Source organism: Chlorocebus sabaeus, chromosome 2 (genome assembly GCF_047675955.1).
Source record: "Chlorocebus sabaeus isolate Y175 chromosome 2, mChlSab1.0.hap1, whole genome shotgun sequence".
Lineage (NCBI taxonomy): Eukaryota > Metazoa > Chordata > Mammalia > Primates > Cercopithecidae > Chlorocebus > Chlorocebus sabaeus.
Window position 1 is genome coordinate 84,236,466 of NC_132905.1, and position 12,909 is coordinate 84,249,374.

The 12,909-nt window shown below is 34.1% G+C and overlaps 1 protein-coding gene across 2 annotated transcripts in view; it reads left to right on the top strand.

The window, feature by feature from the left end:
* The first annotated feature begins 4,021 nt into the window (after nucleotides 1–4,021).
* TMPRSS15 (transmembrane serine protease 15) overlaps nucleotides 4,022–12,909 on the top strand; it is a 136,386-nt gene continuing 127,498 nt past the window's right edge. The window contains exons 1-4 of one of the 2 annotated variants that reach the window (XM_073010272.1): nucleotides 4,022–4,279; nucleotides 6,731–6,906; nucleotides 12,451–12,581; nucleotides 12,841–12,908. In XM_073010272.1, the coding sequence (XP_072866373.1) occupies nucleotides 6,762–6,906; nucleotides 12,451–12,581; nucleotides 12,841–12,908 (344 nt within the window). In that variant the 5' untranslated portion in view covers nucleotides 4,022–4,279; nucleotides 6,731–6,761. Of the gene's footprint in view, nucleotides 4,280–6,600; nucleotides 6,907–12,450; nucleotides 12,582–12,840; nucleotide 12,909 lie in introns of those variants that run through there. The other variant, XM_007966679.3, reaches the window with a different exon arrangement.

The window sequence follows — 12,909 nt, forward strand, 5'->3', positions numbered from 1 at the left end:
TCACATTAGTGCAAAGGAACCTTTGTACAGGATATTTAACAAAATGCAGAAAAGAGAAGGAAATATGGGCCATCAAAAGAAGGCTGTGCACAGCCTCGTGTGAATTTATACTCCTGCCTCAAAACCTTTCTCTAACCACTTAAATTGCAGGAAAAAAAGTGCATATCCAGTTTAATTTCTTCAAAAGCTCATAAAAATGTAAGGACATTAACCTACTCTATGGGAAAACAATGAAAAATAACACAGGCAGGACTATGACAAGCGTGAACCAGATGGAAAGAAATACTGTGGAAGACATGTGAATATACCTAAGAAGGAAAGAGGAAGGAAGGAAGGAAGGAAGGAAGGAAGGAAGGAAGGAAGGAAGGAAGGAAGGAAGGAAGGAGGGAGGGAAGGGGGGAAGGGGGGAGGGAAGGAAAGGGGGAAGGGGGAGGGGGTAAGGGGGGAAAGGCGAAAGGGGGTAAGGGGGAAAGGGGGAAAGGGGAGAGGAGGGAAGGGGAAAGGGGGAAGGGGGAGGGGGAAAGGGGGGAGGGAGGGAAGAAGGGAGGAAGGGGGGAGGGGAAGGGAGGGAGATTGGATAGAAAATACTTCTAAAAACTGATTTTGGAAGCAAACTCAATCAAAGAAAAATTTTCAACAGTGCTATGTATTGCTTTTAAAACTTAATAAATGAGTTGAAGATAATAAGAACCCAGTAACAAAATCTAGAATTTGAATAAAAGAGAAAGTTTATAATTATGAAAATCAATTACAACTTAAATCAACAGCATTACACAAATTTGTAAATTAGAGAAGGCAGAGAACAGAAATACACAGTTGAACATTGCATAAAATTGAAATGTATGAGGGAGATACAGATAAAATGAAATAATTAGGAGAAAAGTATAGATACAGATAAATGACTAAGATAATTCATCTTAAGGAAAATTGGACCCTAATCTCATTAAAAATTCTAGTAAATTGAACAATTACAAAAAAAAAGATTTGAAGCTTTAATAAAGGAATATTTTCTTTTCTGAGATGAAAGGAAAACTGAAAAAGGTACATCACATTCTAAGAAAGATGAATTTAGAATAATCAATGCCAGTTTACTCTCTTTTGAACTTCAAGTATGAAAACATAATTCTCTAAGCATTCAGGCAGATATAAAACATGTCACATACAAAAGTAAGAAAAAGGGTTAGCATCAAATATTGGCAAAATTATGTTCAGTGGCAGAAAAAAAAACACTATTAAAAAAATCTTCAGAATTCCAAGAAAAAAAAACTTGTCACTTACCCATGCATCAATAGATTATCAGTCAAGTATAAAAGAAAGAGGAAGATTTCTCACATATGAATGAACTCATGGAATACAAAATCCAGCAGCTCTTCTAAACATAGGTTTTTTTAAAAACAAACAAACAAACAAAAATCTGACTGATGATGACACATCCTCAATTAAAATTGAATTGATTTTTACAACTATTACTCTGTTATTTTATAACTATAAAAGAGGACTAGTTCAATATTCAGTGCCAGAGAATAGCACCAACTTTTTATATCCAAATTTTTCAAGAGTCAAAAAAATAAACAACAATATCCAGTAAGCAAATCTCTTAGATTATAGTACTTAAGAATCCTCAATGATAAAGACATTTAACAATATTAAAAGTCCACCTTCTCCTTTGTGCCTAGTTAAGATGTTTATTAAATAGTCCTCAGACTGTGTATCAATAAAGATGACCACCCTTTTAAAAATGTAAAACATAAAGAATTTGCCAATTAGATCTCAGAATAACGTGTTAAAATTACATAGAAAGTCAAAGAAATAATTACCAGTCTTAGAGAAAAGCAAATGTGTATTTCTTAAGCTCATATCAACTTGGACCCATCAATCCTGGGAGGGTTCTTGACTACTGCACTGGTATTTTTGGAGAAAAAAAAAATAGTCTCTGAAAATTCCAGAAGTATTTTTGATGAAGAATACATATTTTCTTATTTTATATTAGTTTTTAAAAATGTAACTGTATTAGAGATATTTATCTGCTTACAACCCAGCCACACACAATTATTTAAAGGTGAAAGTTGTTTGAGTTTTCTCATCTTGTGTTGAACAGTGAATGAAATTTCACAGAAATGTTCACAGCTTTAATCTTTAGGAACTCTGCAATTACTACTGCTACTTCATACAGTCAGAGTATAAAACCACATATTCATTTAACAAATTAACACTATAGGGTATGCACATGGTCTGTTTGCTTCTATAACATTGTCAAGAGCTTATAAGACTCTTAATTTTCTTAGCTGTTCTATTCTTACCCTTTTATTCGATCTAGGCAAAAATAATTATAATCCACCTTAAGGTCTCTTTCTACTTCATTATTCACCTAGCCAGAATACATCATTCCCATTACCAAAATGGTACGCAACAATTTACTCACCGAAATTTTCATTAAGAGTTAGTGATCTTACCTATCTAGAGCTGTATATTCTGTTTATTTGCCATCCCAAATATGTATTCATTTGTTTCCACTTCACATAAAGCGTTTTATCTTATATGGTTAAATGTCTCAAGTATATGTTTAAAATAATTATTTTATTCTCCTATAGACATTCAATGACTTGACTAATGGGAACATTTTTGTAACTTCTACACTTTTCACAATAGAAAGTTCCTTCAAGACCAGCCTGGACAACAGAGTGAGACTTCATCTCTACAGAAAAAAAAAAAAAAAGGGTGGGGGAAGAAAAAATTATCTGGGCATGATGGCACACACCTTTAGCCCCATATACTCAGGAGGCTGAGGTGGGAGGATTGCTTGAGCCCAGGAAGCAGAGTCGGCAAGTAAACCAAGATCATGTCACTGCACTCCACCCTGGGTGACAAAATGAGACTTTGTCTCAAAAAAAAAAAAAAGAAGAAAAAGAAGAAAAGAAAAAGAAAGTTTAGTGCATAAGGTTTCTTTCAATTTTATTAATTATTTGGTAAGATGAAAATTATTAATAATATCACAGGGACTTCAATCTTACGTCTCCCCTTTAACTTTTGATCTATTTTTTAAAAATTGCAGAATATTTACTCACATGTCCTAATCCTCTGTGTCAAAGTTTATGTGGTTCATTAACGTATTTCAAATATTTTAACAGAAGTAATGCAATACAAATACACCTTGTCATTCTATTTCTGTTAACCAACCCTTTTTGTGCTCAGAAGTAACCACCATACTGGATTTTCTGTTTATCATTTCCAGGTACACTTTTATCCACACAATTGCATCAATAAACAAATGATTTTCTTTTCTACTGTAAGCTACGCAACATCACATATATCCCTCTAAACTTGTTTCTTTGCATATAATTTTGTTTTATTATTTCCAGTTTAGTACATACAACTTTAGTTCACACACTTTAAACTTGTGTATAACATGTTGTTCTATAAAAATACTACACGACATTTTTTCATTTTCCTATTGATGAACATTTAAGTTTTCCCTATATTTCGTAGGGCTTAAAATTGTATTATAATTGTATTACAATGAATATTGTCTACTTGTCCCAGATTTAACTGGAAAGGGAATTTGGGGGTCAAATTGTATGTGTGCATTTAGTTTTTCTAGATGTTAACCAAATTGCTATTCAACATGATTATTTGAATCTTCACTCAGACAAGCAACGAATGACGCTACTAAGTATTGCTAAGGCGTTTAGTTTTTGCTAATATGTCTAAGGTCAGTAATATTTTGTTTTTTATTTAAATTAGAATTCCTTAACTACTAACATTGATCACCTGTAGACATTTGTGTGCTCCTGTTTTCCTTCTTTTTTGTTTGGTTTTTCACTTTTTGTCAATGGCCTGCTACCTGTCTTTTATCCGTTAGTCAATAGAAATTCTCTTTAATTTCTGAAGCGTGTTTTTTATTTGTAAGCCGTAGCAGCTATTGTAAGGATTCTACACTCACAGACTCTCTCATTCATCTCTGCACACTGAAGTCCGCTTCCCTGGACGTCCTACTTACACAGAGTAACTCGAAGTGCCAGACTTGAAGTCCCGGAAGCTAACCTCTATCAATGAGCATGGCTTTCTGGCAAATAAATATTCCACTCTATTTCCCCCTAAGTGGGATAGCACTGACGCTTGTTCCCGCTGTCTCGCACAGGTCCCAAGCAGAATTATGTTCCAGATGCCTAGGGTGGTAACCGGCTTGATCACACCCAGTCTTCACTGGCTTTATCACCCTCCATCTTTTCACTTCCCAGCCCTTCTCATGGAGCTTTCCTGGACTGCCCTTAAAATAAATGTAAGTACCTCATACCCAAAATTTTGCCTCAGTTCAATTCTGTTGTAGCTGAATGAAAACATAAGCAAAAAAAAAAAAAAAAAAAAACATTTGTAAAGGAAAAACACAAGTCTGTGGCTTAGGGTTTTACTTTTTAGATACACTTTGTTATTAAGAAAAGTCAATGTTATTATTGGCTAAATTTATCAATGTTCTTCATGATTTTTCCTTTTATTTTTGAATTCTTTTCTAAAAATTTCTTCAATACTTTATCATTAGAAAGACATTCTTTTATATTTTCTTCTAAAATTTGTCCATGCTTTCTAGATATGCTTAATCCACCTGGAATTTATGTTTCTTCACGGTGTGAGATGAAGATCTAAAGTTCTTCATGTGGAGATGGAGAAGAAATCAATGCAGCACTATGTATTGAAGAGCCACTCTTTTCTAACCTATTATTAATGCCCTATGTCTTTGATATATGATGTTTCCATATGCAAATCACACTTATGGGCACTTAATTCCACTGAGACAGTTTTCTGTGCTGGGACTGATACAACTTTCTTTATATTACAGCTTTGTAATGAGTTTTGTTACCTGACAAGGCAAGTCCTGTTTTATTTTAATAACTTTTCAAAAAATTTCAAGACATATGATTTGATTTTTCACATTCATCTGTTCATTTAATTTCACTCTGTCTTTCATAAAGTATTGCCTTCTTTTAAGAAGCTATTCTTTCACTCATTTACCTGATACTAAATATAATTATTTAAAACATTATTTGAGGAGAGTTTATGATCCAAAAGTGAAAGTTTTCTTTCTGAAACTAAATGCATTATTTTGGGCTTTCAAACTGATATTTTACCCATTAATCCATGCTATGCTTGAAGCAGACATGTGAACTCACTATCTTCTGATTTCCTTCTATTACGGCAAAAGAAATGTAACTTAAAGCTCTATGTGATGTTCTAAAAAGGTTTGCTTCTGCATTAGCCATACAAAGAAAACACTAATTGTGCTTTCACTTTGACTTTCCAAATTTAAGAGGCACTTTTTATAGGCTCCAATTTTGTCAGAGGGTCTGGCCTATTATAATTGTCCCCTAGAATATGAATAAAAGAAACTTCTCCCAATTCCATAAATGGTGTCTCTGATTTCATGTATATTTCAGAGCATTTAACAACAAGTAGTAAGTCACTTAGCTAAAACATAAATATTTTCAATGACATGCATTTGTTTACTCATAATTCTATTTTTCGTCAGCAAAAATTCTTGAATCTGAGTGCAACATGCAATTCTCCTCTTTCATAGGTAAAGAAGAAAAGCAGCTACTGCTCATCTAAGCCCATTATAATATGCCACAATTTCATTGTGTTACGGTTTTCCAATCTAAAACTTTCTTACCTCCTGCCAGTTTTATTTACCAGAATAAAAGGCACATTGGTTTACTTCAGAATAGATTTGGTTTTATTTGGTTTTAATTTTTGTGTTTTAAAATTCCTGAACTCATCATTATTCATGGTGTGAATAATCACAATGCTACACTGTAATTTAATTATCAGAAAACAACTTTGATTTTGCCATAAAGCATACGTCTACAACTATACCTATGATTATCTTAACCTGTTCTCTTGTTCTAATTGGCATATTTAAAGAGATAAAGTCCAGGGCAAATGAGCAATATCTTCCCCACCCAGGCTATTTTCTTAGAATAGAAACATATATTTTATTCCTCTTATGACAGTTACTCCCATTCATTAATAACTGCACAAGGCCATAAAGAGTAGCCATATAATGCCTTGTTTAAGTGTACTTGCCCTTAGGTAATACTGCCTTACATTGCATAACTTCACATGGGTGACATAACAAAGTTTGCAACACTTTTGATTGTTTCCATAAGGAATATATGTATACATATATGTACACAGAGAGAGGATATATATGTTAGGCTTTATATATATATGCACCTTTCTATATATCTTGATATATATATTAGGCTTTATATATATTAGAAGGTCTATATCAACATATAAGAGAAATGTCTTAAGAATGATCTGAGTCAGAGGGTAGAAGGTTGATCTCTTAGGAACTCTCTATATGAATATCAAATGCATGTGCCTAATGACTAATTTGTCTGTCATGAATTTCACATTTTTCCTAATAGTCTCCAAATGATAAAGTGTCTTTTTTTGTTTACAACATGAATTTAATTTGATTCACCTTGGCAAATGGCCTGTTCAGGTAGTTAACGTTTACAGCTCTAGGCATCTTTACCCATTTATATCTACTTAAAGATTAACTACCCTTTTAATGATACTTAATGTATGGAGATATAATTTTGTCAAAGAGACATACATAGCTCACTCACACTGACTTGTATGCATGTAGACAGGTAGTTGTTGCTTTACACATCTTTAAAAATTTGAGAGATTTTACTGTTCATTTGGTACAGTTATTTATATTCTCTTTCAGTTCTTAAATTAGCAAGCCTTCAAAACCAAAAATGGGTTCGAAAAGAAGCGTGTCTTCTAGGCACCATTCTCTCAGCTCCTATGAAATCATGTTTGCAGCTCTCTTTGCCATATTGGTAGTGCTCTGTGCTGGATTAATTGCAGTGTCCTGGCTGACAATCAAGGAATCCCAACGAGGTAAGTCACATGGAGTTGGCTCGTGAAGGTGCTCTCAGCTGAATGTACACACTTTAATTTCAGTTATTCTTTTTTTTTTTTTTTTTGAGACGGAGTCTCGCTGTATCGCCCAGGCTGGAGTGCAGTGGCCGGATCTCAGCTCACTGCAAGCTCCGCCTCCCGGGTTTTTACGCCATTCTCCTGCCTCAGCCTCCCGAGTAGCCGGGACTACAGGCGCCCGCCACCTCGCCCGGCTAGTTTTTTGTATTTTTTAGTAGAGACGGGGTTTCACCGTGTTAGCCAGGATGGTCTCGAACTCCTGACCTCGTGATCCGCCCGTCTCGGCCTCCCAAAGTGCTGGGATTACAGGCTTGAGCCACCGCGCCCGGCCAATTTCAGTTATTCTATAAGTCTATTTTATTCATTGCTAACTAAATGCATTATTTTGGGCTTTCAATCTAATATTTCAAAGCAATCTTCATGACAAAATTTTTTTGTTGCATTCACATACTTCTCTGTAGTTCCCTTCAGAGAATATTAGGAAAATTAACTGCTATGTAATTTGAAACTTAACCCAGAATTTAAGCATGAGACTAAGTAGTTTTTAAAATAAATAATATTAAATGAGTTTCTTGGCTTCTACATATAATCAAGTAGATTTCATGGCCCCTGATTTTGTTTTGATATAATTTAAATCACAAACATATGAATCTGTTGTTGAATATATAAGTAGATAAACATGCAAACTTAACAAAATATTTATTTCTATCTTCATTCACTTCTCAGTCTAACCATTTTAATTCTACTAGTATAAAAGAAGTTGGATATAAATGTAGACTTAAAAAGTTCACAAACTGTCTGAGTAGCAACTTTGATAAACAGAAAAAATATAAGAAACGGTAACTCTTATTTAGAGCTAACTTTGTACCAACAGCTTTTAAAAGACCTTCAAATGTATTGTGTAGCTACAACATACGAATGGTTATTGGTATGCTTGTTTTACAGATGAGGAATCTGAGACAGAGGCTAGAGGTAACTTGCTTAAGTTCACATCATTAGTGGGTAGCAGAAGTAAGATTCCAAACTAGACAATCCAGCTCTAGAATTTGTAGTCCATCTTACCACTTACTCATTTATAGGGTAAATTTTTTAAAAATTGGATGCATAGCAATAATCTATGTATTAGCAGTTTATTTGTTCTTAGACAATTTTTTACATTTTTAAAATGATCAACTATATACATACATATAGGCATATAAATTCTCATATAAATTCTCTCTCTCTTTTTTTTTTTTTTTTTTTTTGAGATGGAGTCTCGCTTTGTCACCAGGCTGGAGTGCAGTGGTTCACTGCAACCTCCGCCTCCCGGGTTCAAGTGATTCTCCTGCCTCAGCCTTGCTTATAGCTGGGACTACAGGTGCATGCCATCACACCCAGTTAATTTTTGTATTTTTAGTAGAGGTGGGGTTTCACCTTGTTGGCCAGGATGGTCTCGGTCTCTCGACTTCAGATCCGCCCACCTTGGCCTCCCAAAGTGCTGGGATTATAGACGTGAGCCACCGTATCTTTCACATGTGAGTGATTATAGTTTTACCTATTAAATTCACAATGGTTGGGTTAGCTATTTTATTCTAGTAAACAAATAAGTTTAAATTAGAATGTAATGCACATGTGGTAGTTTTATTAAATAATTTTAGTATAATTCCTGGTCTATTTAAAAACTATAGACATACACAAGGGCTATATTTTAAAGAAAAAAAAAGTGTGGATATTTTATAAAATTATGCAAAGTACTTCCAGATAATACATATTGATTAAACTTTTAGAAAAATGGCTGTTTGGGTCTTATTTAATTGCTGTGAATAACTTGAAGGATCTATAAGCATTTGAAAGTCCATTGGAATCCCTGATGTTCAATAAACATACAAAGGTTAGTTATTTTACAAGGGAAGTAGAAAATAAATATTTATAGGTGACAATACAATTTAACAGTGAACAACTAAATATAAAAAGCACTAGTTAATGCTTTACCAACACACCAGAGATCATAATGACTACTATTTTTTCATTTTTAAACTATTATTTTAGATTCAGGGGGCACATGTGCAGATTTGTTACCTGGGTATATTGCATGTGTTGAGGTTTGGGGAATGAACGATGCCATCACCCAGGTACTGAGCATAGTACCCAGAAGTTAGTTTGTCAACCCTTTCCCCTCTCCCACTCTCCGCTTCTGGTAGTCCCCAGTGTCTATTGTTGCCATCTTTATGTCCATGAGTTCCTGCTGTTTAGCTCCCACTTATGCTTGAGAACAGGTGGTATTTGCTTTTTCTGTTCCTGCATTAATTTGTTTACAATAATGGCCTCTAGCTGCATACATGTTGCTGTAAAGGACATGAGTTCATTCTTTTTTATGGCTGCATCTTATTCCACAATGTATATGTACCACATTTTCTTTATCCAATACACTGTTGATGGGCACCTAGGTTGAGTCCATGACTTTGCTATTGTAAACAGTGCTGTGATGAACATGTGAGTGCATATGTCTCCTGGGTAGAATGACTTATTTTCTTTTGGATGTATACCCAGTCATGGGATTGCTGGGTCAAATGGTATTTCTGTTTTAAGTTGTTTGAGAAATAGCCAAACTGCTTTGCACAGTGACTGAACTACTTTACATTTCTGTCAACAGTGTGTAAGTGTTCCTGTTTCTCTGAAAGCCTTGCCAACATCTGTTGTTTTTTAACTCTTTGGTAATAGCCATTGTGACCAGTATGACATGGTATCTCATTGTGGTTTTGATTTACACTTCTCTGGTGATTAGTGCTGATGAGTATTTTAAAAAATGTCTGTTGGCCACTCGTATGTCTTTTTCGAGAAGTGCTTGTTCATGTTTTTTGCCCACTTTTTAATGGGTTTATTTGTTTTTTGTTTGTTCAATTATTTAAGCTCCTTATAGATTCTGGATATTAGACCTTTTTCAGATGCATAGTTTGCAAGTATCTCCTCCCATTCCATAGGTTGTATATTTACTTTCCTGATAGTTTATTTTGCTGTGCAGAAGATCTTTAGTTTAATTAGGTACCACTTGCCAATTTTTGGTTTCGTTGCAACTGCTGTTGAGGATTTAGTCCTAAACTCTCTGCCAAGGATAATTTCCAGAATTATGTTTTACTTTTTTTTCCTCTAGGATTGTTAGAGTTTGAGGTCTTAATTTAAATCTTTAATTTATCTGGAGTTAATTTTTGTATATGGTGAAAGGTAGGGGTCCAGTTTGATTCTTCTGCATATGGCCAGCCAGATATACCAGCTCTGTTTATTAACTATTTCCTCATTGTTTATTTTTGTCAACTTTGTCAAAGATTAGATGGCTGTAGGTATGTAGCTTTACTTTACTTTGGGTTCTCTATTCTGCTCCATTGGACTATGTGTCTGTATTTGTACCACTACCATGCTGTTTTAGTTACTATAGCCTTATCATATAGCATGAAGTTGTGTAATGTGTTGCGGACTATGTGTCTGTATTTGTACCACTGCCATGCTGTTTTAGTTACCATAGCCTTATCGTATAGCATGAAGTTGTGTAATGTGCTGCCTCTGACTTTGTGTTTTTTGCCTAGGATTGCTTTGACTATTCTGGCTCTTTCATAGTTCCATATGAATTTTAGAATCATTTGTTATGATTCTATGAAAAATGAGTTTGATAGTTTAATAGGAATAGCATTGAATCTGTAGGTTGCTTTGGGCAGTATGGCCATTTTAACAACATTGATTCTTCCAGTCCATTGGCATGGAAGTATTTCCATTTGTTTGTGTTATCTGATTTTTATAGCAGTGTTTCATAGTTCTCCTTGCAGGTCTCTTTTACACCCTTGGTGAGAGATATTCGTAAGTATTTTATCTTTTGTATGACTATTGAAAATTGGATTAAATTCTTGATTTGGTTCTCAGCTTGAATGTAATTGGTGTTTAGAAATACAACTGACATTGTACATTTATTCTGTATCCTGACACTTTGCTGAAGTCATTTATCAGTTTCAGGAGCCTTTTTGCAGATGTCTTTAGGGCTTTCAAAGCACATACTACTTTTAACATTTTTCATACTTTTTTTGACATCACTTTAGACTTTTAAAATTTGAAAAAATTGCACAGAATTTTCATATAACCCAGCTGCCTTGGATGTTAATATTTTGTTTATCCATAGTACAATTGCCACAGTCAAGAAATTAACATTTCTACAATATTGTTAACTGAACCACATACTTTATTCAAATTTCACCAGTTTTCCACTAATACCCTTTACCAGGTTAAGATCCAGTGCAGATTCCTATGTAAGATTTAGTTATTACGCTTCCTTAGTCTCCTTTAATCGGTTGTAGTTCCTCGGTCCTTCCTTGTATTCTGCATTTAAACATGCAAACTTCAATCTAATTTAGAGTCTTTAAAATACAAATGAAATAGTATAAATAATACGTTACATCAATTATGCAGTTAACGTTATTTAGACTATATGCACACATACTGCTTGAATTATTATTTCTAATTATCCTCTTAATGGGATAGTTTGGTGTGAATGTATTACATAGAGATCCTGGGTTGTGGAGTCAGTCATTTCGATGACCAAATTCCAGATCTGTTGCTTCAGACATTTACTACCTTGAGAAATTTTCTTAATCATTCTAAACACCAATTACCCTATCCCAGAAAAGAAGAAATAATGTCTTGTCACACCAAATTATTGTGAGAATTACATGTCATTATTATTATATTTACTAATGAGTTCATCACTGTGTGAGTTTCAGTTGAAGCAATTCATTTTAAACATAAATCAGTGTCCATGAAAATATGCTGATAAAGGAATTACACAGGACTTAATGACACATTTTATTATCCATGTTTATATTTAATTTGTTAACCTTCTTTTTTTACATTTTTTTTCCTAGTGAGGTTATCTATTTTCTACAGCATTCTAAATAACGTCTTCAACAAGGACAGTCACCAGCTAATGGCACAAGGTCATGCATGACATTTTTGTAATTATTAGAATGAAAGAAGTAGCTTCAAAGTCATGTTTCAAAGTAACCAAAACACTGAAATCTTCACAGCAATTCATATGTCAAAACCCAGTGGTGTCCCTGGATGCTAGGTGTTCAAGAAGTATCTGAAAGCAACTACAAAACTTTTAATGGTTCACTTCTCACCATGTTTCCCTGAGTCACTTCCCATAATTGGTGGGAGTTCATCAGTCCGTGTATCTTCCAACAGGAATCTCAATAACAATAATAATGAAAACTTGGAAGCTTGGAGTGTGGGTTAGACTTCAAAGAAAAGAAAAAAAAATATTGAAAGAATGGAAAAAACTTTAGTTTCCTATCTTTTAAAACAATCAGATGGCTGGGGACAGAAAGCAGCTGATTTTGAAACATGAGACTACAAAGAAAAAGCAAGAACTACAGAGCTAACACATCAAGCAAGAGCTTTACTTCTGTGTCTTAACAGATTGTGCATATTTTTCCTACTCATAATCCAAAATCTTAGTGTTTTTTTCCTTATTAATTTATCTAGGTGCAGCACTTGGACAAAGTCATGAAGTCAGAGGGACATTTAAAATAACATCCGGAGTTACATATAATCCTAACTTGCAAGACAAACTCTCAGTGGATTTCAAAGTTCTTGCTTTTGACCTTCAGCAAATGGTAGGAGACTGTCTCTCTTCAGCTGGTTTAACATTTTATGACATAGTTTAACTACTTGCCAAAGACACCATTTTCTCACTGTGAAACAACTAGAGAATAAATGTAATATACCCAAAATACTTAAATGTCTGAGCCCCATTACTATGGAGAAAATTCCCCCAATTCTAAGCAGAACATAAAGATTGCTTTGCATAAATTTTTCAACAAAAGTTAAAATCTTAAATTTAGTATACTCATTCAACCTTTTACATTTTTCTAGATAGATGAGATCTTTCTATCAAGCAATCTGAAGAATGAATATAAGAACTCAAGAGTTTTACAATTTGAG